The sequence below is a fragment of the Diceros bicornis genome, chromosome 24 (assembly GCF_020826845.1).
Source record: "Diceros bicornis minor isolate mBicDic1 chromosome 24, mDicBic1.mat.cur, whole genome shotgun sequence".
NCBI lineage: Eukaryota > Metazoa > Chordata > Mammalia > Perissodactyla > Rhinocerotidae > Diceros > Diceros bicornis.
In genome coordinates, this window is record NC_080763.1 from 37,715,287 (window position 1) to 37,742,692 (window position 27,406).

The window sequence follows — 27,406 nt, forward strand, 5'->3', positions numbered from 1 at the left end:
TAGAGGATTCAGCTTTGCACCCTCAGTAAAATTGTTTGACATTTTCTATCCTTTTGGTTAGATGTAAAATCTAAATATTTGTCACCGCAGAGGAAAGATTTAAAAAGTCTTCAGAAGGCTACTTCCGAATATTAATGGTTGTTTACAAATGCAACTCAAAATCACTATCTGAAATAAAATTTGAAGCCCATCATTTGCGATTTTTGCTTTCATCAGAGTTTTAGGAAACCTCATACGCCCAGCAAAATCCCCAGGCAGCTTAGGTTGCCAAGACTTTCTTCCCCCTCTTGAAATCTGCTCCAAGTCCATAAGGAGAATTCATGAATAAATGTGTTTGGCAGATGAACCAAATATCTAAAGACATTTTTTGTAACAAATACGTCTTAATGTGTTAATTTGAAGTATGCATTCGTCTTTATATGAATTAGAAGGATTGGTGGGGGGGGTCCTCAAAACACTTTACAATCCTGTTTTTTCAGACATTCCTTCTTTCCCCACCACTCCCTGCCTTTCATTAGCTTCCCCCACCCTTCTAGTTTATGAGGAGTCTGATGATGTTGGGATATTTTTTGAGGAAATGTGGGAGGTCTGCAGTCCATTTCCTATTTGAGGTGGGCTTCACTTACCAGAAGAAGAAACAACGACGACAACAATGACAACAAGGCAAACACCCTTCCAGCACAGCTGGGCAGCAGCTCCACACTCTGGCTTTTAAAGAGCTATCGCGTCACCCCGCGAGGTGACAGCACTCAAGGGACAGGACGGGGTCCGTGAGGGCCAGTGAAGCATACTCTTCCATTCCTGAAAAACATCCCCTCAGGAAACAATTTGGCATTTCCTGCAAAACATGAATTGCTTGGCAGTCTGACCAACTCATCACCCCTGTTCGTCTCATACCGCATGCCTGACTAATAACAATAACCAGTCCGAGAACATAGTGAATACAACTTCACTAGGAAAGGGGACAAGGAGAGACAAACAATACCATTGCCAAACAAACACGCATGCACACACACACACCCTCCCCTCCAGGCATATAAAGCCACTTTTAAAATGTTGAGAAATACAAAATGCCTCAGTCGAAACCACTTCACGTTACTGGGAACAGGGTTGAAAATTACTTTCTTCTCCCATCCAAATATGTTTGGAATGATAATAGCTGCCATTCTTCATTGACCGATCATGTGCCAAGCACTGTGTTAATGGTCCATACAGACACATTTATTTTAATTCTTGCAAAAACCCTGCAGAGGAGGTATTATCATCCAAACTTTACAGACATGTAACTTTTCCAAGATCACAAAGAAGTGACCGAGGAGCTGGGATTTGAACCCAAGTCTGCGTGTGACTCTAAGGTCAAGCTCCTTTCGTTAAATCACAGACTCGGTCGATAAACTGTAAAGCCCAGACATAGGAGTTGTTTTTACATAAACCCAATTCATTACTCAAAGCCCATTGAACTCGCCATCTCTACTATGAATTCTTGCCTTGTTTTACACAGAGCTCTGAGGGTTACAAGTAACAGAAACCCCCTGAAATTAGTTCAAGTAGAAGGCAGAGAATGGTATTCTAGTCTCAGGCCTAACTTGGGTCTGGAAGCAATGGGAACGTACAGGAATTCAGGAATTTGAACAAGCAGGCCTCAGAAAGGGCCGGACCTGAGGCAACCCAGATACCCCTCAGCCTCTCATCTCATGGAGACTGCTTCTTTCTGCACACCTGTGTGTCCCAACCAGCTTCTTTGAGTCTCTAATCCCTCAGAGCTGCAGTCTGCACCCGATTCCGCAATGAATTCCTTGATGGCAAAGCTACTAGACCTGAGCTCAGGGCCTACCACCTAAGAGAACTACCCGCTTCTCCCTTTCCCGATTCCGGGAATCTGATAGGCTCAGCTCGTATTTCCCACACACAAGGCACAGGCTGCTGGCTGGTTTATAGATGGGCACCCCGGGTCAGATGATCACCCTGGTCCAGTTGGAGGTAGCTGGGGAAGAGAGGATCAAGTGACCCGCTGCTGCACCTTCTGGGTGGGGAAGCACCCTGAAATCCAGGAACTGCTCAGCTCTTCCTCACTCCCCTTTTCTTTACAAGGCTGGTTTATACACCTGGTTTAGCACTTAACTTTAAGTAGCCTCCCGTTGCTCTCCAATTGCCTTCTATTTATTTTCTAGATTCCTAGAGAACCATGTCTTATTGTCATTATATCTGCAATGCCTAGCAGAGTGCTAAGAACAGAGTGGACACTTAAAAAATGATTTGTTTTATTAGAGTTCATCGTGGGGCAATGCAGATGATCAATAATTTCTTTATTCGTTCCCTTGTCCACAGAAAGACCATCAGAATTAGAGAGAGAATATCAAATGTGACACAAGTCTTTAACCTCACTGGCTTAGCCGAAGCATATGTGGAGAAGGAAAAGAATGTGACCCTGAGCACACAAACTGTAAAGTTCCTTCTAACTCTTACTAAAAGAGGCATCCAGGCCAACGGCTCTCAACCTGGAGTAATGCTGCCATGGACCATATCCTTGCTCTGATTCCATCCTTTCATCACCCATTCAGAGAAGTCTACTAGAATTAAAATAAATGGCTCTTTTGCTATTATAGTTGTAAGCTTAATTCTGCTCTGATTTACAAAATAAAAAAAGTAAATAGTTTCACAACCTAGGTATTAAAATACTAGTAACAAATTAATGGTAAACATGTGACAATTGGCATTGTGATGGACAGCTGTTAATTTTAAGACATTCTGCTGCCCACAGCTGAGATGAGACTAACTGTATCAATAAGGGTGCTTTCAGCCACAAATAACAGAAAACCCAACTTAAATGGTCATAAAAATAAGGAAATGTATTAGCTGGTGTGGTGGCTTAAATCTTGTTCATAATTCTTTGAATTTCCTCTCATCAAAGTTTGGAATCTGTGTCCTCTCTCCTATACCTAGGTAACCATAGTGACCATGTCCTCTTTCCTATATCTAAGGTAATCATAGTGGTTGAACAAGAGAGTGCTGTGGAAATAATGGAATATGACATCCAAGGCTGGGTCATAAGAGGCAATAAAATTTCTACTTGATTCTCTTTGGATGCTTGCTTTTGGAATCCAGCCACCATGCCCTGAGGAAGCCCAAGCAGTTTGTGGAGAGACCCACATGGAGAGGCCCACATGAAAAGGAACCAAGGGCCGTGACTCCCAAATCTGACTGAGCCAGCAACCAACTTTCTATCTATGTGGCTGAGCCATCTTGGAAGTGGATCCTCCAGCCCCTAGCTGAGCTGCCCCAGCCGACACCTCATGGAGCAGAGGCAAGCCTTCCTCACTGAGCTCAGCCCATATTGCAGATTCATGAACTAAATAATGATAATATGTTGCTGTTTTAAGCCACTAAGTTTTGGGAAAGTTTGTTACACAACAATATGTAACTGATACGACTAACCTAAAAGGAAGTCCAAAGGTAGATAGAATTTCATAGTCAATGATTCAGCAATTCAACCATTTATCACTGAATGTTTTCCTTCCCTTTGCTCTGTTCTAGATTATGTGAGTTTCAGCCTAAAACTAGTTCCCTCATGTTTGTAGAATGGCTGCCAGGGGCAATCAGACCTTCCTCCTTCAATTTAAGTGAGGGGGATAGAATGAATTCCCCTGGACTAGTCTTGAAAGAGAAACTTTTCCAGAAGCCAGCAAACCTATCCTCATATTTCTTTGATCAGAACTAGGTCACATACTCATTCATGAACCAATAAGTGGCAAAGAGACTGAGACAACATTTTTGACTAAACAGGGCTACCCCTTAAGTTGAGATCAATTCCCCAAACCACATTGCTAGTACTTATGGGATGGAATGGATGCTGGGAAAGCCACTTCTCTGATCTAAGACATTTGAAAAGAGGGTCAGATGAAAGGGGAAACCCCAGGTTGTGACCAGCCCCAGCATATAACTAGAAGATTCACAGGATTGGCACTGTCCTGAGTAAGCTATACAGAATCCAGCTTTGTATAGATTATGAAGGAGATAAAGTCTACTTTCAAAACCCATTGACTCTGGACATTTCCCTTATCCCCTTCTTTGGCCTCTCCCATTTTTATCATCTGTCTCATCTTCATCAGCCATCTGCATATTTATACCTGCTCTCTGGCAAAGGTCAGCCTACTGGGGAGAAATGCAGTATTCAACTTCTATTAACTTTATTTCAATTTCTCTCTGAAGAATAACCCTCTAACATAGGCAAGAGTTAGTGTTATCCATTTTTGCTGATGAAATAATTAAGGCTTTATGGTTTGGGCAGATTACTTCTCCCTGGATCTATCTACTCGTATGAAAAAATGAAAAGAATAGGCCAGAAGGTTAATAAACTTTCTAACTCCAGGAGTTTCTGTATTTTGCCTCCTCTGTCCTCCAAGATGAGTACAGCCAGGCCTGAAATTCAACCCAGTTTTGTGCCTAACGTGCTACATGCTTAGCTCTTCTCACAGTCACCATCTCCCCATCCTTCACTAGTGTGCTTTCACTGCTCTGGGTCATCTCCAGATTCTGCCTTCCTCCTTCACTTCCTGGCCTGGCTAAAAGTAATGAGGATTCCTTAGCTTTTCTACTCAGAGAGCAGGAGTTATCCTGCTCATACCTTTTGGCATTGTGCTGCCTCCTTTAAACACAGCACAACATTGTGATGGAGTTCAGCAAATATTTCATTTCCAAAAATAGAATAGGATATTTCTTGAAAAAAATATTTTTGTGGATTATGTTTAGGATGCCCAGAGTAGATATCTATTTATAGTCTGATCGTGAGAACCACTCCTCCCTCCACTCCAAATCTGTACTTCTAGCAGTGGCTACTATATTCTCCCATGACTTCGCTCCCCTAGTCAGAGTTGATCGGTTCATGAGAAGGCATCTGACCCCAGAAGGGTCAATCAGAATCCTCTAGAATTTCTTTTCAAACTATAACTAGGAAAAAACAGCCAGTCCTATTTTTAGCAATAGAGGTGGCCATGCCTCTAGGTAGTCACTATATAACAAAGGAGAATGAAGTTGATATGCTGAGAGAAGTAAAAATAAGAGATGGTATAAGAGGTTCCAAAGGTATTAGATTTCTTGATTCCATTCAGTCCTGAAGGAAGCTGCACCCTGGTTTTTCCATTGTACTGGTATATAAGCCACACCAGCTAAAAGCCCATAAATTACATCTTTTGCCTAAGTTAATACATGTTTAGTTTCCATCACTTAAACACAAGAGACTTGATATGAGTACTCAAAAAACTAGTCCCTACAAGATTCTTTGGAACTAGGTCTTTGACATTTTTATTTGATTGTGACTTGCATACATTTCCACTTGCCTTAAGTGCTCACCTCTTAGTATTTGTTTATGGCATAGAATGGGAAAAAATGGGATTTAGAGGAAAAAAACCTGAGATTAAATTCTGGCTTTAATACTTCTTTAGTGACAGTGCGAGATCCTCCCTGAACCTCAATCTCTTTCCTATAAAGTGGGGACAATAATATTCTTTATCCTACCAACCTCTCGGGGTCATTATGACAACCAAAATAAGAAAACAGGGAGACGGACAGGGCCGTATTCATCTTTGCACTCCTGGGACAGTGGTGCAGATGCTGAGCAAATATTTGATAAATGGAATAAAAAAGTGAAAGCATTGTGTACATTTTAAAACATTATTTAAGTGTGAATTAATATGATTAAGACCACTTCACGATAGTGGAGTGCAAGTATAAAGATTTACATTGGTAGGTTAAATTGGTCTTGGACTGAATGACAATTTCAGCATCATGAACAAAACTTCCTATAAACAAGATGTGAACGGAACCTGTGTCCAGCACCCCTCCATCCTCTCTTTGGTTATTCTCCCTGTTTGGTCCAGACAGTGTGTCAAAGTGTCTCTGGTCCCAAGTTCTAAAAGTGGCCAATGTTCTGGAACTGCTGGATGCTGTTGCAGAAGCATCAAGATGGAGATGACAGTGAACGAAGAGATTATTAAAATGAACAAAGGCCCTTTCACTTATAATTAGCACATAAACTTACCTCTCCCTTTGAATCATCAATATGGCTAAGGCTCCCATAAAACACTTAGGATGCAAATTGATCATTTGTGACTCCTTTTTCCCTTCCCAAATGCCCACGTAGAATTATACAAAGAAGACACCAGGACTCAAGAAGCACAGTTGCCTGGGCCATTCAGTGTAGGAGCAAACAGATCTCCACTCTGTATTATAATACATCAGAGTGTAGCCACCAGTGTTTATAATGATAATCCCGAATTATCATCAAGTGAAACTTTACACATGGCTACCAAGACAAGAAAGTGGTCAATGCTTTATTTTAAAAATCCATCAGAATGACTAAAATTACTTTAAAGGTTTAGTGCTTCAAAAAGCACATTCTGAATTATCTAAAACACATTTTCCAAAATGATTCATTTTCCAACTATTCAAAAGAGCCTTAGTTTTCGGGTATCATTGCTCACTTGATGGTTCAGTAATTTAATCACAGATACTAGATGCCCATAACATAAAGATCCCAGCCTTTAACATTGTATAGTAGGTAAAAATGAGCAATCTCCTAACAATAAGTATATTCTGTTGGGATAAAAATGCTTTTTCTCACTAACCATGACTTTTTTAATTTATAAGGGAAATTTGTCTTTGGCCAAAGTTCCTACAGCAAAGATTGTTGAAAAAAATGAATTATCATGGGCTTTGGATTTTTTTTACCCCACCAATAGATCATTAAATTAATCATTTGAAACAAATTATCTCCCACTTGCCTACCTAAACCGACATAACATAATATGTATGCTTTAACTTTCACTGGACCAGTGAACCATACAGAAGAAACTTGCCTGGCATGTTTGAGGAATGGCGAGAGGGCCAGAGCGAGTGGAGCAAGAGAAAAGGAGGAAGAAGGGTGGAAACTGAGGACAGAGGAGCATGGGGTGGGGTTCGGGGTAAAGGAGATAGCGTGGGCCATTGTAAAGACATTTGCTTTGGCTCTGAATAAGCTGAGAAGCCATTGGAGGGTTTGAGGTAGCAGAATGACATGAACTGATTTGACATTTATACGGATCACTTCAGCTGTTGGATTGAGAATAGACCACAGGGAACGGGAGCAAATGTGGAAGCAGAGAGACTGGCTAGCCGACTGACTATAACGGAGGCAAGAGAGGAGAGTGGCTGGAACCAAGGTGGTAGCAGTGAAGGTGATGGGTGTGAGGGTTAAATGATATAACATATGCAAAGAAAGCAGCATAATGATTGGCACAGTCGGTCCGCAGTAGATGCTGGCCATTAGTATTACAGCATCCTGAATTCCAAGACTCATCAATAAATGGTTGGTTGATTGAATGGCAGACCCACGTGATTGATTATAAGTTAGAGAGTCAATGTTAGGATTAGAAAAGAAATTTTTTGAACATTTCTGCATAGATCAACCAAAATGAGCTGAAATTGAGTCAAAACTAAAGAATTCATGCTCCCCCTCATTGAACTGTCTGCTTGGATTGTTTAAAAAAATTATACACATACACACACACACAAAAACCTGTGATCCAAAAGGTTGTTGAGGTGCTGCAATCGCCCAGAATCCAGCCTGACCTTGCAACACTCCTAGATATTAAAAATCATTTCTATGGTCTTACGTTTTTTGGTTTAACAAGCACAAGAGGCCATGAACTCCAATATCTGAAGCAAACGTGTTAAACATCTGGGACCTGGCATAAGTTTTTCCTGTGGGATGCATTGTTTGTGCAAACTTTTATTGAATAAAAAAAAAAAAAAGGAAGGACTGAGTTTCAAAATATTCGTGTAACCTAGTAAAAATATTTTTCTGAAACCAGAGTCAAAATACAGAGTTCTTCAAACAAATTAATAAACTTAATTTAAAATCAGGCTAGAAATCAGTTCTGAAAACATAGAGTTGTGTCTAAATGAAATCAAGCCTACGTATCCAGAGCTCTGGCTCTAATAAGAAGATGGCTGGACCAAATCGAGTGGATTTTTCCAGGCTACAGGCTGCAGCTCACAACCAGTCTAAGAAAGGCCATATCATTTGCAGGAAGGATGCTGGCCTGCAGTGTAGGGCAAGCTCTGTCACTTAAATGCAGATGATCTTGGGCAATTTACTTTACCTCTGGGATTGATTTTCCTTATTTCCTTTGAAAAGTGAAAAGAACAATATAGCCCCACAAGTCTTAGAAATTTATAAGCATTAAAAAAATAGAATAATAAGGGTGACAGAACACTTAAAAGCTCTATACATACAGACACATAAGAGAAGAGAAAATACAGAGAGGGAGGAGGAGGAAGTAGAATGCAAGAGATTGTTACTAGAAGATGAGAGAGATCAAACAAGCTGAACAAGGCTTTTAAAGAAGAAAAGCTAAGGGTGGTTCTCTGGAGTGTTCCTCAAGGATGGGACAACCTCTTGTACTCCTTTAGTATCTCCCCAAAGTGCCCAGGGCAGCATCCACTGACTGACAGACGGACTTGTCCCTCTTGACTTCCACAATCCATACCCTGAGCATTCTAAGGGATGGGTGGGGTGAGGGTAAAGGTTGACAGAGCCTACCCCATTGTCTCTGGCAGGCTGAAGGACAGGAGGTAGAGAAGGAATATGTCCTCTCAAAAGGGGGACAGGAATAGTTTTTTAAATCCACATCTCTCTTCTGAGAGGGGTTGCTAGTCTCTGCAACGTGTTTTGTGCAGCTGAGCTCTGGAGGAGTTTTGGCCTGAGTGTTAGACTGGGAGCTGAGTTTGTGAGTAGGAGTTCTGCATAACAGAGTAAGATGAATTTGGAATTTGTGCACTTCATTGGAAGGAGGGATGAGGAGACAAGTTGAGCACGGAAGAGGAAGGATGGGTGGCAGAAGACAGAGCCTGCAGAAGAGCAGGGATGGAGAGCTGAAATATAAATTCCTCTCTGTCCCACCCTCCACTCTCAAATCCTCAGTAAAGTTGACTACATAACCAATGAAAATGGCATTTGTATTAGTTTCCTAGAGCTGCTGTAACAAACTTGGTGGCTTAAAACTACAGAAATTTATTCTCTCCCAGTTCTGGAGGCTAGAACTCCAAAATCAAGGTGTCAGCAGGACCATGCTCCCTCTGAAGGCTCTAGGGAAGAATCCTTGCACACCTCTCTCGTAGCATTTGGTGGCTCCTGGAAATCCTTGGCATTCCTTGGCTTATAGCTGCATCACTCCAACTCTGCCTCCATCTGCACATGACATTTTTTCTCTCTACATATCTTTGTGTGCTCTCTCCTCTTCCTATAAGGACATCAGTCATTGGATTTAGGGCTCACGTTATTCCAATATGACCTCATCTTAACTTGATGGATTACATGTGCAAAGAGCCTATTTCCAAATAAGGTCAATTCTGATGTTCCGGGCAGACATGAATTTGGGGGGGAGACTATTCAATCCACTACAGTGCTATTTCATCTTGTTTTTGTAGAAATCAAGTGAGAGGCAGAGTTTCATGTCAGGGTCAACTGGCAAAGGACTCGGGGGAGAGAGGGCGTTGGTGGTAAAATGGCCTATGAACCTAGTGAATTCAGGAGAAGTTCAGAGTTTGGAGTCAGAGGTGACCATGAAAATAAAAGCCCTTCCACCTGCCTTGGGAATGTTCAGAAATCTGGAAGGTCTTTGGAATTCGATAGGGCATGGAATGAGGCATTCAAGGCCATATTATCTAGAGTCATGGGCCAGGAGACCACAGCTAACTTCTGCGTTACCAATAAAAGCAAGGCAGCTGGGAGAGGGGAAAACAGAGAGGTGTAAGAGAAGAACCAACAAACGGGAAAAAGGTGGGGAGGTGAGTAAGAAAGACAGATGAGTTTTTGAAGAGAGACACAGGGAAAAGATAAGTTTGGGGAAGAAAGAAAAGAAGGGAGGGAGAGAGAGCTGTGCATGGTAGGCCTCAGGCAGTGTCACCAACAATTGCCTCCACTGTCACCCATAGCTGTCTGCACCGTGGCTGCTTGCTCATGACCCTAATTAACTTCAAAGACCAGAGCGCCACGGGGGAACCCTGTCTGCTCCTCTCTCTGTATCACAGTATTTTAGACTGAAGAGGCAGCAGTCCATTTTCCACCCAAGGCCACTGAAGTCTTTCCTTTTCTGATGATACTATCCTAACTCTATTCTATCTTACCTCTAATTTGAGTTGCCACACACTTCTGACCTCTGTGGTTTCCGCTGCCCCTTATAGTGCTAGAGTTTACCTTACTGAATTCCCACAAACGGCCATGAAGGTGGTCTAAATTAGTGAATGTCCTTCAACACAGAAGGGCAAGGACAGCCCTGTGGATTAAGCAAATAGCTTTCAGATCACTTGAGATACAAGCAGTAAAAATAGTTTAGGATTGGAAAAATTCTGTGGTTTACGGGAAAGAGAGCTAGACCAGGAATCAGGAGACCTGTATCTCCCACCAGGTTACCTGGAGCTAGTCAATCCCTTCTCCCCAGCCTCAGATTCCTCATTGTAAACAAGGCGATTGGACCTCATGACATAATTTCTAGATCCTTTCAGCTGTTGTGGTCAATATGGAGGCATTATCAATAAAATTCTATTAAAACGACCTCCCTGGTACATCTATAATGTCTTGGAAGAGTGAAAATGTTGTTAGAAACCACATTCCCAGTTTGTAGAAAGTGGAGATGAAATGGACCTGATTTCAAGTCTCCCTGAAATGAGATGAGAAGGAAATTGCTGAAAGTGTGCTGAGGGAGGTGGGGCCACTTTGGTCCTCCAGGTTCCAGGAATTGTTTATAAACTGAGTCGTGACTCAGGTCAATGGCTTGCATATTTGGACTATTTGAGGTGAAGAAAGACATAGGGCAACTGCTGCTTGCTAGGATAATAGAGAAGAAAAGCACCAAGCATTTCTACACACATCATCTTCTTTCTCAGAACATCAGGAAGTATCATTATCCCCATTTAACAGATGAGGAAAGTGAGGCTCAGAGAACCTAAGCGACTTATTCCAAGTCACAAACTTGGAATAAGAAAAAGTGGAAAAAGTGGCAGAATTGGGACCAAAATCCAAGTCTAACTCCAATCCCAGTGTTCCCTCTGCCTCACCAGATAGATGGGCACTATTACGCCCCATTGGCTGAGCCAGAACAAAATTCCTATAAAGAACCTGAGTGGTGCACATCTCACTTTTCTGTCCTGTGCAGTAAAGAGCACAGGCATGCTTTTGAATTGAGAATGATGGCTATGCGGCCAAGGGCCAGAGCAAGGAATGGTTAGAGCAGGGATTCTTAACCAGGTCAGAGCCAGGAACAGAGTAGGAACTTGAAAAATATTTATTGAGGAGTTCAGGGTTCAGGGTTAAAATTTTCTGCAGGTTACAAAAGAAAGATCTGAGGCTCGGAGAGGCCAAGTGACTTGTCCTAGGTTGAGACCTAAAATAGGTCTCTGTTTTTCCAGAGAGAGCAGGAAAAAGAAAAAAAGATGTCTAGACTTCCAGACTAGAGATCTTCCCACCATATCACCATAACTCCCAAGGCCAATAGAATTTTTCCTATACATTTAATTAAATGCAGTGTACTTTGGGGGGAAATGAATGCTAACCTCCAACCGAGAACATTTATTTGCCTGGTGGGTTAATCAGAAAATGACTCTGCTGTTTCCAGATAGCATGCTTAATGCGATTTTCAGTTTTCAAATTAGGCTGTGAGTCATTTTTGTTTGTCTTAGCGTTCTTTCCTCATGTGTGGTATGTGCTGAGCATAATCACCAGGGAAAGGAGTCCCGTCCCTTACTCAGGAAGCAATTGACTGACTCGCTGTGAGTGGATGACTCTTTCATGAGCGTGTTTGGTCATTTAGATCAAAGGATGGGTTCTCAGCTTTCTCATCCCCAAGGAGCCACCTCATCTGATCCCCAGGACCCCTGCTCACAAGGACCCCCAGAGCTCGATCTCTAGCACCAACTCTCTCCTTCAATACATACTTCTGACCATCTTCAGAATACCTCCACCTAGATGTCTTACAGTCTTCTCAAATGTGTAGGATACTCTTTCTGTCCAAGTGTATCTAACTGTGGAATTAAAATCTATGCCTTTCACGGTATGTAAATTATACCTCTGCAAAAAAGAAAAAGAAAAAAGGAAGCAAGTTTAAAATGGAATTCATCTTCCCCCTCTACCAAAACTCCTCCTCCTGAGGAATTCTTTAGCTCTATTCAGGGTGTCCCTTAGTTCCCTAAGCCTCCACACCCAGTAAATCACCAAGTCCTACTGCTTCCATCTACTACAGTTCTCTTGCATCTTTCTCCTTCTATTTTCTCTTGTCAGTTTCCATCATCACATTCACTGAGCTGACACTGATCACCTACTGTGTGTTAGGCACTCTGCTAGCCCCTAAGTCTACAGTGATGAGAAACACATAAATAGTGTCTTGAAGGACTTTGCGGAACAAAAGCACAGGTAACACTGAAGGAGTGATTTGCTCTACACAAGAGTAGGGGGCAACGTGGGCAGTGCAACTGGAGGGTGTCAGGGATGGGTCTGGAAAGTTCCTAGAGGAGCTGACCTCTGAGGGGAATGTTGACAGATGAATAGGCATTTGCCAAGTGGGCAAAGAGAAGAACTGCCAATGGGAAGAGCTCTGGCAAGAACAGCTGGAGGGAATATATAAGCCTGTTAGGTTTAGGGGAGTGTGTGTGTTTGCAAATTTGTTATAAAGGAGGGGAAAGCGGAGATGGAGCTGGAGAAGTAGGCAGGAAACAGATCATGGAAGGCTTTGTCAATTGTCTTTAGCAGTTGGAACCTTAATCTGTGCGGAGGTGGGGTGTCAGTAAGAGTTTTAAGCAAGGAAATAGTCAGCCTTGCTCTTTAGAAAGGTCAACTTAGAGATAATGATCTCTTGTGTAAACAATTGCATTATTTTTATTGACTCCCATCTCCATACACCATTTCTAAAGTGATCTTCCTAAAAATAAGACCACGTCTCTTCCCTAATTAAAAAGCAAAATAAGGGGGCTGGCCCCGTGGCGTAGCGGTTGAGTGCTGGCGCTCTGCTACTGGCGGCCTGGGTTCGGATCCTGGACGTGCACCGGCCCACCGCTTGTACGGCCATGCTGGGGCGGTGTCCCACATGCAGCAGCTGGCAGGATATGCAACTATGACATACAGCTGTCTACTGGGGCTTTGGGGAGAAAAAGGGGCGGGGGAAGCAAAACAAAATAATAACCCTACCATAGTTCTCCATAGCAGACAGCAGCAATTCCCAAGCTCTAAGGAAAATTGTTTCTGAAGGTGTTGATGGTAGTTCTAGGGGGAAAAACATTTCCCTGGCAAATAAGTTTGATTAACCTTGATACAAAATTAAATGTTTCCTATTTATTGCAGGACTTCTCAGAGCCTTTCTCTAATGTCAACTGTGAATCTTTAAAAAGGAGGTTCAGAATTCAGATTCCCCAATCTATTAAACAAGTGAACTCTTTGATCTTGGAGCACTGGTTAGCATCTCCATGGATGAGTGTTCTGTGAAATACTGGCCTCCGAGATCAAGTTCAAACTCTGATGAACAGGGCCATAAATAATCTGGCCTCAACTTCCTTTGCTTCTTGCCATACACACAACCCTGCATCCTCCGCTCCAACCATATGGTCTTTTTAGTGCTCTTCCCTTCTTATGCTTGAGGAATTCTTAATCATCCTGAGTCATAGCCAATTATCAACACCACTGTGAAAAAGTGGTATACGGGTGAAGGTTGCCAAGATATGGGTTGGTCTGAAAAAAGTCTACTGCCCATAAAACCACACTATGTACTATTTGGGAATAGTTTGGACGAATAATTCTGTAATCTGTGAAAAGTACTAGACTATTTTTTACAAAGAAAATTAAGGGTTATTTGTTATTGCAAAAAGACCCTAGTCTCTGGAGACTCTGTACTGTCCTGTATTTAAAGGGACTCCAGTTTTTCCAGCCCCTCTGCTCCAGATTACGTGAGGAATACAGGCACCGTGTCAAGCCACTAGATGCCGTGATGGACTAGAGACAAAGGGAGTGCTAGAAATATCTTTAAAAGTGCATTTGTGGGAATAAGTGGGGGTAGCCTGGCTCCCCGGACAAGGGGTGTTGGACTGAAGGAGGTCGACCCTAGAATGGAGAGACTGGAGGTCAGAAAGAACCCTGGGGTGGATCTTCATGAAGAACAGCCACAAGGAAGCCCCAGGATCAGATGACTGGATCAACATACTTTCTTTTTTGAGCAAGGGAAAACAGGAAAAGAACAAGAAAAAGGAAGTCATGGTTTTGCTCAGGAAGTGATGTCCTGGAGACTGGGGAGCGGTTCTGTGTGCTTGGGAGAGAAGAAAAGGGGAGCTGGAGGGAAAAGAGGTCAAAAAAGTAAACAGCTTTGTACGTTGCCCCTCGGACCCAGCTATGCTTTCACTGGACGGGACCTTGCCCTGACCACTTCCTTCCAACTTTGGGATGGAGATCAGGTAGTGCTGGTGGGGGACAGGGGAGAAAAGGAAAGAAGAGAGAGAAGAGAGGAAAGGGAAGAAATGAGAGGAGGAAAAGGAGGGGAACAAGGGTTCTCCCAATCACAAGCCCACAACCTTACTCAGAAGCAAAGCAGGGAAGCAGAGTTTAACCTCGGGAGGAAGAACAAGGGAACCAGCCCCATCTCCATCCTCCTCCTCTTCTCTCCCACCTCAGCCTTCAGCAGGTTGTTGAAGAACAAACAAAGGAGTGGAGCGGGGCCGAGAGAAATCTGGTGAAAACTAAGAACAAGAGCAGCCTTGAGGCAATTTCCCCAAGATGGAAGCACGCAGCTGGAGGAAATGAGTGTGAAGAACAGAGTATTTCTTAGCTGAGTATTACCAGAGTGTTGGCTCAGTATTAGCTGGAAGGAGCAGCTTCGTCTCATCCCAGGGCCTGCCCCATCTCCACAGTTGCTCCAAATGAGGCAACCACTCCTTTTTGGTCTGCCTTATTGTCCCAAATTCTTGCAGGACACCTGGGAGCTCTTCATCCCCTACTTGTGAAAAGTCCCGGCTTTTATGATGAAAAATGATGCCATGGAGTTTTTTAAAAGTCCTACTGAGGGCCCTAAGAAGATAATACATTCCAAAGTTCCAATAGGAAAAAAAGCAGGAAGCAAGGGGGTCCAGCTCTCCCCAAATATGCATAAATTCTGAGCTGAAAAGATCCTCTTGACTAACCATGGTTTTACTGAAAGAAGCAGATTCTGGTTTTAGTGGGGCCCTTGCACATAAAATGCAGCAGTGTTATTGGCCCATTGGTCTGCTTTTCAGAAAGACTGGCAAGATGCTGTGTGGAAGTGCCAGGCTTAGGGTGGAACTCTCCATGGGGTATTTTTCAATGTGGAACTAGAAGAAAATAAGACAAAACAAAAACGTAACACTATAGGATCACTGTAAAGAGCTTAGTTTTTTGCAAATACCACTTTGGTTTCCATGATGGCTTTTTTGGTAAAATTTTTAAGAGCAGAGGATATCACATTTCACAAATATAAAATCAATCCATGCTCTTCTTTAAGGATACATTACAAATGGTTTGTACGTTAAGACTCAAGAACTCAAGGCGCCTGTTTTAAAGGATAGTAGCTATCTTGTGATATAAGCCACTTCTGCAACACCACTGCACTCTGAGTGGAAGGGTGGATAGTAAGGACTAGAACAAAGGTGAGGTTGAAACCAAAACAATCCTACCCCCAAACTACTTTTAGATGGCATCAAGCTATCCAACAACTCTCTGACCCTAAATCAGTATTAGTAAATTAATAATTTGTCAAATCTTGATAAATAAGTATCATAATGACCTTGGTGTCTGCATTTACAATTTACCCCAGCCTTCATTTTACATGATTCTTCAAGAATATTTCAAATTCCTGAAATAAGTGCTGTTAGTCACAGCCTGTCAACATATACTTCCTCTCTCTGAGAGGACACCAATAATGGCAATTTAATAGACCATTCCTATGTTGACACCTACTTTCTCACCCAAATAGTTTATTTCACTGATGGCTGCCATGGAAGATTTATTAGTAGTAGGAAGCATTAGCAAGTCAAAGATTCTAACTGGAGGTTGTCATCACAACAAAAGCCACAAAGTGATAAATTTTGCCTCTATGCACTCCCTTTGTCCTGAAACCTCTTGGTTCTTTTTTTTTTTTGTTTGGTTGGTTTTTTTTTTTTTTTTTTTTTGTGAGGAGATCAGCCCTGAGCTAACATCTGCCAATCCTCCTCTTTTTTTTTGCTGAGGAAGATGGCCCTGGGCTAACATCGGTGCCCATCTTCCTCCACTTTATATGGGACGCCGCCACAGAATGGCTTACCAAGCAGTGCGTCGGTGCGCGCCCGGGATCCGAACCAGCGAACCCCGGGCCGCCGCAGCGGAGCGCACGCACTTAACCGCTTGCGCCACCGGGCCGGCCCCCCCTCTTGGTTATTTTTTTAAAAAAATATCTTTTAATCATTCTGAGGGATTCTAATGAAGACATCAGCTATCTGTTAAGTAAATTTGAGAACAAAAATATCAACGAGAAGGAATGATCTGTATATTTGTTTGTAGTTGATAAGTATTGGCCAATTCCAAAATAATAAGAGCTTTACTAAATGTTTGGTTTTTTCTAGAAAAGAAAACACTGCATTTCAAAGTACATACAAACTGTATCAAAAAGAAAGAAAATTTTCACCCAACATTGATTTTGTGTTTCCTTTCAATGTATTTAATAATTCTCAGCAGAGGGATCTTATTCTAAATTTCAAATATTTGCCTGTGGATGTTCATAAGAATTTTTGTTGTATAAAATAGGTATATCTTAATACTTATTAAAATCTAACCAAAATCGTTTTGTTCACACTGCTAAAATCCTGTATTCTAGTTTTGTCTTACCGGCAGCATAAACCCTTGGATAAATATCTTATCAATGGATTGTATCTATCTTGTTCATCTCTCTAAATCCAAAAATTGGCTCAACTGAAGTTGGGTGGGTGGGCGCTCAACCAAAGTGTGTTTTCCTCTTCAGACAAAAATCTTTCACAAACAGGATTTCACGTGTTGAGAGGGCAGTAAAAAATAGTTGCTCCTTTGTCGTGTCACCTCTCTCCGGGTGACCATCTTGGCTCACCCAGATGAAGAACTTGAGCACATTAAACTCTCAGGCCACATAAATACATTTTAACCACTGAAAATGAAGGAATCAGACCTACTTGAATGTTTTCACCATCTGGGAAAATAACACCCCAAGGGCCAAGACAGTTACCTAAGAAAATTTCTAAGTATGTTCCCCAGGCCTGAGAGGCAACAGGTAGGTGGATCTCATGCCAATTAGAAAGTGTTATGATTGGCAAACCACTGTGAAACTCTGCAACTGCAGTTTAATGGAAATGCTGGCTGTCATCCCCAAAGTACATTTCAAGGAATCACAAAACTTCAGAATTAGAGGCAGCTGAATGGAAGTTTTCATCCATATTGAACTCAGAAGATTAGGCGGTAACACAAGGACTTTTGCAGGTGTCCCAGCTCTTAATCCGGCGCCCCTCCGCCACACAAGGCTTCATTCTTCAAGACCTGATGGAGCAGGACAGAGCAGGGTTCATATGACAAGCTCTCGGCCCAGCTCGGGCACGGAGCAAAGCTGACCAGGGACAGCCACGGAGACACCAGATATCTGAGTCCAAGGGAACACCAGCTCCGTTAGACTCCAGGGAAGCACAATGCTATGATTCAAACAGCAAGCTTATCCCCAATCTTGTGAAAATAATAACATCCGACTATTCCCAAGAGGTGGGTGAAGCCAACAGCTTTTCGGGTTCTAGGAGCCTCTGTAACTGTTTCCCAAATGTTTTGAGTTTGGCCTTACAGAACACGCTTTGCCCCAGGGCGTCTTTCCCTTAATTTCTAGGCCCAAGTGTATTTTAAGGTAAATTGATCCCACATGCTTCTGATTCATTTACACTGAACTCATCAGACCGTGTTTGGAAAGAGCAATCTGAGGTCCAAGAAGCCCTTTGAGCCTGCTTTTATGAGTCTCTCTGCGCCTTTTTTCTTAGAAGCAGGAAGCCACATTTTGCCATGGACAAGTAAAAAGCAAGCCCTAGAGACTCGGGTCTGGTTCCAAATGTGGCACCTCTGAAACCAATGGGTCCTCAGATCACCAAGACAAAGCTGCCCGACCTTCTTTTTCAGACGTTCAAGGAAACCTTACCCTTGTGCTGTGTTGGGCCTTGAGTCAGTAATTCGGGGCTGCTCGGGGCAGAGCGCACATAAACTGTCAGCATGCCTAATTCCACACCCATCCCTGACACCTAAGCCTCCCCACAGGAGGGGAGCCCCAGGCTCAGCGCCACCTTCTGCTCTTGGCTCTGCAGAGAGCTAAGCTGGGCTCGCACGCTGGCAAGTCTGTAGGAAATGGCCCTTTCTCTTCCGAGCTAGGAAACTGGGGTGTCCTGAGCCATTTGTTCTTGATGTTATGCTTAACATCACTTGAACCTGACGGAAGGGGCACAATGGGAAATGGTTTGGATGTGCATAGTTTTAGTTAGAGAAAAAAAGAACCACAGCCAGCAGCAGAGTTAGGTGTGCGGTGTGGGTGTGAGAAATGCTCTCCGGGTGAGGGAGCTGAACATGCTATTCCCTCTACTGAAGAACTAGCTATTAAGAATCTATGAAACCCCTATGAACCCTGAGAATCCGGGGCACAGTTCCTGGCACATAGTGGGTCTTTAATAAATATATCCCCAAAACGTAGAATGGGAGCATCCACAGATCTATCCTGTAGACTCAACCTCGGCCGTCAGGGAGGATGCCTTCTCCTTCTGAAGCCTCAGGTGGACTCCTGGGATGGGACACAAAGGCAGCTGTCCCCACCTGTTCTCTAGTCTGACTTGCGCTATTAACTCTCTTTGTGCCTACCTGGGGTTCTAAGACTTGAAGGAAATCCAGAGTCCCTGATCAGGAAAGGGACGACGAACCCTATAATTAACTGAAAACACGTTGAGGGCAAGGTGGCCAGGGCTTGGGCCACAATTGTCTCCCTCTCTTTATAGGATTTATAACAATGCACTCTCAACTCCTGCTATATATTAGAGTTTTCAAAAAATACCGATGCCTGGGCCCTACCTAAGACCAACTAAATCAGAATCTCTAGAGGTGAGCCCTAGGAAATCAGTTTTTTTTCTTAAAAATCCACTAGTTATCCCACTATGCAGTCAGGGTTGAGGACCACTGGTTTAAAGAAATTTGGATGCATTCCTGTTCTGGAAGAGTACCTGAAAATAATCCACATAACAGAGAGATTTTAGTTGTTTTCTAATCACATGAAACAGGATTCAGGGTTGATGCTTCCCTCTACCTTCTGCACCCCCATTTCTCTGCCCCTCTCTCCCCATCACATGCCTGATTTATAAATGATCATCAAGTTCTCCAGAGAGTTTTGAAGCTGGTACACAATAAATGGGTTGAAAGTGAACGAGAACCAACCCCAAATGTTGAATCATCTACCACGTCACAATGAACCAAACACAAGATCTCTTAGAATATTTAATCAGTTTGGAGACTTCTGCCTTCCAACCCAGTTGGGTAAAAATTCTAAAGAAAGTATGATTAAGGGGTCTTCAGAGAAAACATTGGGCTAAAATGGACAGGAGACTGGGCTTGGGAAGACAGAACATAACATGTGTCTTAAGGCCTTTTGAAGGAATTCTACCACTTGTTTAACAAAAAAGTACTCAAAATGAACAAGGAAGGATTAAACAGTTACACACATTTAAGGACAACTAAAACTTCTTTTATGGCTGAAAAGACCAGACGTGGTTTTGAAATAGACTCTTTAAAAACCCTTAGATCCTGCTGCGGTTTCTTTCCATAGCCTTCTCTGTACATACAAGAAGCAAACTAGCTACACCCAGCATCCCCATGAGCTCTTTGAGCCTTGGCAAAGCAGCGATCAGCGCGAGATAGAAAGAAGGCGTGGAAGAGGCGAGAGCAAGCTGTTCACAGTCTTTGAACATGGACTCAGACCCCAGCAAACCTAATCTATTTTCTTTGAAAAATATGAAAACAAACTGAAGGCCTTGAAAAATCACCGTCGATCTCAGGTCAGGGTGCCAACGATAATACTTTTCAATAACTGCATCGCAGGAACTGGGGGAAGCGTGTCCTCCACAGCGACAGGTGTACGATAAAACAGGCGGGATCAGGACATCGGCACTGACCCCTCGGGGAACGGTCAGCAGGAAAGGCGTAATGTCTGTCTCGCTCTCATCCTCCCTCTGTTTCTTCTCTTCTCCTGTCCCTTGGTGCTGTTGAGAGGCAGTGTCTGAGGCGCCAGCCCAGGCTCAGAACGGGTACTGCGACACGTATATCCGCAGTCGGATCACGGAGCTGCCTCTGAAGTTGATGACAGTGTTGACGGTGATCATTTCCAAGTCCAGCTGTATGTCCCGGGGCCCTTTGATGGGGCGCGTCATCACCAGGGTGGCACTGATGGGGCCCGTTTGCTGTGGACAGAGCCGGGATACTCGTTAGAGAAGGCCTGACCGACTTAAGGGGGCCCCAGAAATTGTCGAGCAACAGCAGAGAAGGTGAGGAACGAGGAAAGCAGACGGCTGTCCGTCAGGAGACGTGGCATCTTGTACAGTCCCCAAAGTAGACCAGGTGTCTGGCCTCTGTAGCCTCAATCCGGGCGCTCCCCCTTACCCACAGCAGTCAAACTGGCATCCCCTTGGTGCCACGCTCTTCTCCCGGCTTTGCCCCTGCTCCACCTGGCTCTCTCCTGCTAACCCTTCAGGTCTCCCCTGAACCATCACTTCCTCAGAGGAGCCATCCCTGCTTTCCCCAATCTAAGTCGGAGCCCCCTGTGACCCTCTGCCTCTGCACCCTTTGCTTTGCACAGGATGGTAAGTACTCATTACCACGTGTCATCGTCTATTCTAATTTCTTGGTCCATGTCTGATAGCTAGGTCCCACTAGACTATGAGCTCCATAAGAGCAGGGACCGGGGTCAGGTTTTTCACCCTTAAATCCCTCCAGAACCCAGCATGGTGCCTGGCACACAGTAAATATGTCTGGAATGAAAGAATGAATAATTGATCGAATTAACTGTGTGACTCAGGGCTGTCACTTCACCTCTCTGGGCCTCATCCCTAAAATGAGGGTTTGTACCCGATCAGTAGTCCCCAGGTAAACAGCCTCCAAAGCACCTGAGACACTTTTTTTTTCAACTAACAATTCCAGGGGCCCATTCCAAGATTTTCTGCTTCAGTGGATTTTTAGCTGAGGGAGGCCTGGGGAAAGTGTCATTTGTTTACGAGCCTCCAGGTGGTTCTGACGTGCAGCCCCTGCTGGAGCTCCCGTCTAGACACTGGAGCCACGTCCAGCTTGGCCCTCTGTGACCCTGCCGCTGTGGTCCTAATAATTTCATGTGAGCTTTTCTCCTCCATGGAATCTTTTTCTAAAACTTTTGAGGAGGTGGGGAGAGAAGACTGACATCAACTGAGCACCCACCACGCGGGACGCACCCTTCCAGCCACTTTTATGTACCTGTGCTCATTTAATCCTCATAAAAACCCTAAAAGGCCTTGCTACTCAAAGTGTGGTCCCTAGACCAGCAGCGTCAGCATCATCAGGGAACTTGTTAGAAATGCAGGATCTCAGGCCCCACCTAAGACCTACTGAGCCAGAATCTGCGGCTTAACACAATCCCCAGGCGATCATGGGCACGTTAACAATTGCGAAGTGCTGATCTAAAAGCACAGGACCCAGTCTGGGGACCCTGGCTGCCATACTAAAGACACGTCTCATCACTTCCCTATTTTATAAATAGGCAAACTGAGGCCCAGTGAGATTAAGTAATTTCTTACGGTCACCCGACTAATCAAGGGCAGAGCCAAGGGATTCCATTTGGGTGCTTCTGTCTCACCCTTAACCCCAGGTCATTTTCACTGCACAATTATCAGAAGAGACTGCTGTGTGTTTTAATTCTCCCTGGCACTGCCCTTAAGGAGAGATGCTCAGGGGTCAGCGCAACAGCCAGATAGTGGGTCCCTGAAGAGGAAATAGCACGAGGGAACCAGGAGAGGCTGGACAACTGCTTCCTACAAGCTGCAGAGCCCAGCACTGTGCCCAGAAGCTGAAAGCAACAGGCTCTGCAAAATCAAGAAACGTGGCTTGTTTAAAGCCACGCCAGGTAATTGATCTGTCTCCATAAAGGGAGGGCTCCCCATAAAGTTCACCCTGAAGAGGTGCCACAGGTATGTCAAGGGCGGGGCTGGCAGATAGGTGCGGCCAGGTATTGGGACCCCCTCTGTTGGCCAGGCTATCAGCAGCCTGACAACCACGCCATTTCCTCTTGGCATCCGCTCCCTCTGTTCCCGTCAGCATCAGCGCAATTGTCACCTCTGCACGCAGAGGATCGCTCGGACTTCCTTGCCAACTCTTGCAAAACCCCGGAGCCCTGGGCCAGGACTTCAGGGGTACAGCCACACAGGGAAATGCCCAAGGCATTTACATATACAAATATCTCGCCAGCTTTCACTGTTCACATGAATAAAGGCCAAAGGTTGAGGACTGAGCAGTGGGCAGCCCTCTGAAGGGAGATCTGCAGAGCCTGAGAGGGGGAATGGAACAAATGGAAACTTCCAAGTGGTTCCTTTGCGCTTTCCTGGTAAAAGTCTCCAGAGTGTAAGAGGATCATTGCCTCTCCCACTTGGAAGTAATCTTAGAGGTCGGGGAGCTGATCTCCACCAGGATCAGATCTGCAGCAGCCTGAGAGAGGCCTGCCCACAAGCACCTGGGAGGACTTGAGTGCCTGCCAGGAATGCTGAGGACAGCCACCTCCACTCCTCGCTAGGCTTTTAGGGCAGACTCAGGGCATTAGTGAAATAGGCCCCCCAAGAGCCCCTGGTCATTGTGGACTTGGTGGTCATTGGTGCAAAATGATGATGGTGATGATGATGATGTTGATGGTGATGATGGTGGTGATGACGGTGGTGGTTGATACCAGGCATTTGACTACAACCTTTCATACATCTTTTATTTCATCCTTATAACCCTACAGTGTAAGTAGGTTAAGCACACACATAAGGTCACAGAACTAGTACATGGTACCAGAGCATCGGACTCCAAAAACCACGCTTCTAACTACTACGCTCTATGATAAGGTCTCGGCAGCTCTCAACTTCCTGAGAGTCCCACCACACTTACTCAACTTGAGAACCACCACTGTGCATTGTAAATGTTGGCCTGGTTGTCCGCCCCTCCCCGCTATAGCGTGCGTTCAAGGGCAGAGGCCACATCCTGTTTGTTCCTGAACTCTCAGTGTCTGACTCAAAGCCGCATCTATACTGGTGCCGAATTAACATTGGTGACGGAAGAAGGAACGAGTGACTGAACGCCAGTGGAGTTGACCGCAGTGGGAGCAGGTTGCAAACAGCCCACCAATGCATGTGGTCTTGGCCCTGCTCCCACAAATGCTCAGGTTTGTTCTGAATCGACTTTCGGCATGGCATTGTCTGACGTGGCAAGCAGCCAGGCAGTAGCAAGTCAACTTCCCTTGGCCCTGCCACCTGACCCACGTGTGTCACAGAGTAAACGCACTTTGGCACAGTCTGAACCCCGTGACTGTGCTCCTTCTTCTGGCCCTAATTGTGTCCCCAAGTCACCTGGCCAAAGCCAATCACCAGTCCTTTATCCAGGGCTCAGGGTGAGACAGACTGCCAACAGGGCTTATGAAAGGGGCATGTGTGTGTCCATGTGTGTATGTACCTGTGCATGTGGGTGTGTGTGCACGTGTAGGTGTGCACTTGCATGAATGGGTATGCATGTGTGCGTGGGGGGGTGTGCACATGTGTGTGCATGCATGTGCGTGCATGCATGTGCGTGCATGCATGTGTTTTGCCTACCAGGTGAGATGAAGCACCTCCCAAGTGCTTGTACAATCAGTGAGTTTCGGGGTGGAAGATCCTGAATGGCCATCAACCCCCATCTGCCTCGTGATGCTCCAGGACCTCAGGCAGTACTGCCAACCTCTCCCGGGCCCAGGAACTCACGAGCGCCTTACCACAGCAGCAGCAGTAGCAGAAACAACACTATCAATACAACACTCACTAATGCTTATTGAACACTTTCTATTATTTACTAGACGGTAAAGTAGACTTTTCTTGTTATCTCAACGTCTGCTGAGACCCCAAAACTAGAAGAGTAGGTGAAAATACCCCATATCCCAAAGAGAAATGTAAGAGTATACATCGATTTTGGTGGCAGACTGCCTGAGTTTGAATCCTGCTCTGGTGCCTCCCAGCTGTGAGATCTTGGGCAAGTTCCTAGCCTCACTGTGCCTCAATGCTCTCATCTGTAAAACTGGGACAGTCAAGCAGGCCCTATATCACGGGATTGTTGTGAAGATAAAGGGGATGATATGTGGAAAGTACTTGGCCCAGTGCCTGGACATGTCAAGCGCTGTGTAGGATTTGCTGCCGATGCCATCTGTGTAGTTTCTGCTGCTGTTATACGGGACTTGCAAAGCAGAGGCCCAAAGCCAGATCTGTCTCTCTGGCTCCGTCACCACCTCCAGCCTCCATATGTGTATTAAACACACTTACTAGCCCCCACCTCAAGCAAGAGGGGGTCTCAAGAGAACTGTTCAGCGATGTGGGTGCCCTGATGTTGAAAGATGCAGAGAGCAGTACCAGACCCTCTCCTGGAGAAGTCTAGGGAAGAGAGCTCCCAAGCTGCCTTGCAGCAGAGTGAGGGGAGGGGGCTACAGGGGAGCTGAGTGTTGGTGTCCTCAAGGCCCTTGTGTAAGGTCCACCTTCCAGAGTGAGTGACCACCCCCCAACCCCCTACGGAAAGTCTATGTGGGACATAGAACCAGAAGGAGGGGCAGAGAGGTTTAGGCTGGCAGGTGGCCAGTTAGAGCCCCTATCACCTACACCAGGGAATGGTCAGTGCTCAGTCCTCATGGAGGCCTCCAAAGACCCCACAAAGCATCCCCTGAAAGCAGGGCCATTTGGGTCTCTGCTCCAGAGAGAGCACCAATGTTCACTCACAATAATCCAGTAAGACCCCAGCCCCCCTAACCGCTCCCCTTCCACCATCTGTACCCCCAACCCTGAAGGAGAAGCCAGAGGCAGCACCGTCAGTGGGGGGAGAAGAAGAAGGCAGTAAAGAAGGCACCACCCCCAACCCCACCTCTGAGTGGGGGAGAGGGAGGAACTTCACACTGAATGAGAGACTGAGAGGTGGAAGTTTCTATTTAAACCAGCTCGGGCTGGATATGGGAGAATGGGGCAGTTCAATAGTAACTGAAAGTGTCTGTGACTCCTATCGGTTCACCCTGAGCTGTCTCCCTGGGGTGGGCAGGTCAGGGTAAGAAAAAGAAGGTGATTGAATGTTCCACCCCTGCCAAATCCCACTGGTTTGATAAAGACAGTCGCCCTGTGCTACAGGCACTGTGCAAAGCAGATGATCTCATCTGATCCTAAAGTAAATAGCATTATTATCCCCTCTCTACAGACAAGGACATTGAGGCTCAGGAAAGTTAGGCCATGTGCCCAAGGTTACGCAATTGCTAAGTCGTAGAGGGCAAGGGAAGCGGGTCAGCCTGGCCCCGGAGCCCACATTAGAACAACTATGCTATACCTTTTTGATTTATCTTTATAGTCTGATTTTTCTACCATAAGTATGTAAAAATAAAATCGTGTAAAAAATAAAAATTTAAAAAAATTTTTAAAAAGAATGACTATGCGTGGCCTCCTGAAGAGGGCGCTGCAACTTTGGACAGCTTGGACAGGTGGAATCCCTGCCTTGTCTGACAGATTTCTCTTTGTCTTCCCGCCCCTGTGCCCTGTGGTTTCACAGGGCCCCACGCCAAGCCTGCTTTCTCTTTCCAGGTGCAGAGCTTGGGACCTTTCAAGACAGGAGCCACCGCCCCATCCTCAAGTTCCTTCAGCCATTCTCAGAGCAGGCCTAAAACCCCTTGATGCGCTGACATCCTCCTCTGAATAGATACTAAAGTATTCGAGCCCTTCTCAATGTTCTCAGAGAGGGTACTAGCCACATACAGCTCAGCTTTGTAAGTTTCAAGGGCCCCCTAGTTGCTATGACAATCCAGGCACTAGAGGAAGCTTCGAGGATGAGCTTTCCCTCCTGTCCACTCCACCTGTAGGACAATCTTCTTCCCCCACCATCACTGGGTACCTCTCACGAGTCAGCCGCATGAGGAATGCTTGGGTCTAGGGGGATTTTAGTGGGTGGTGACCTGGTGAGTGAAATCTTGCCTAGACAAGGCCACCTTCTGCAGATCTTCTATTCTACTGGGGGGAATAAATGGAAGCAGGTGGTATCAGTGATGGTATTTTAAATCCCCAAGAGGGGAATCTTTGTGCCCTAAGATTGAGACCCTGTGTGTCAGACGAGAGGCCTGACTGGAGAATGCCAGTGGGCTAGGCTTATGCTCCCAAGGGCAGCAAGCCCACAGAAGCTCACAGACGTGGGTTTTTGCTGGACAGCCACTGCTTATGGGTTTGGGGAAAGGACAGACATTGCTTCATCTTGCAGAAGCTCCTCTCCCCTCAATTCATTCCATTTTCTTCCAAAGCCTTTTACCCTGCTGGTCTACAGATGTTGGCTCCAAAGACCATGTTATCACATGTGACCTGATCCTGTTAGGGGCTTGCCAAAAATGTATTAGTGAGGATACATGCACAAAGCCAGCCCCTGGGGCCTTTTCTAATTTGTTCTAACTGCTGCTTCTGAGATCTCTTTATTTTCAGACAGTCTCGGCCTGAGGCAAGGATTGGAAGATTCCGCCAGGAGAGAGGGAGAGGAGGGGTGGAGAGCTCAGACATGTGGTCCTCTCACAGGCCCTTGCGCAGTCTCCTGTAACAGTGGGTAAGCTTCAGGGGCCTATCCGTCTGAATAAAGCTCCCCACAGAGACCCTGGAGAATCACATGCTGTATTTGTTAGAAATGCAGATTCCTGGGTGTAGTGGGCTGAATAATGGCCCCCCAAGATATCAGGTCCTAATCCCTGGAACCTGTAAATGTTACTCTATAAGGAAAAGGCATCTTAACAGACATGGGGAGATTATCCTGGATTATCTGGGTGGGCCCTAAATCCAATCGCAAGTGTCATTATAGGAGACAGAGGCAGATTTGATACACACAGAAGAGGAGAAGGCAATGTAACCACAGAGGCAAAGAGTGGAGCGATGTGGCCACAGATTAACACTTGCTGGTGGCCACCAGAACTGGAAGAGGCAAGGACTGGATTCTCCCCTAGAGCCTCTGGAGAGAATACAGCTCTGCCAACACCTTGATTTCAATTCAGTGAAAGTGATTTCAGATTTTTGGCTTCCAGGACTGTGTGTTGTCTTAAGCCACCAAGTTTGTGGTCATTTGTTACAGCAG

General features: G+C 45.0%; 1 protein-coding gene across 1 annotated transcript in view; it reads right to left on the reverse strand.

Moving 5' to 3' along the window:
* Positions 1-20,332: 20,332 nt before the first annotated feature.
* The window catches only part of FBLN5 (fibulin 5), a 75,689-nt gene continuing 68,615 nt past the window's right edge, over positions 20,333-27,406 (reverse strand). The window contains exon 11 of the mRNA XM_058567566.1: positions 20,333-20,496. Within this exon, the coding sequence (XP_058423549.1) occupies positions 20,335-20,496 (162 nt within the window). The 3' untranslated portion in view covers positions 20,333-20,334. The remainder of the gene's footprint in view (positions 20,497-27,406) is intronic.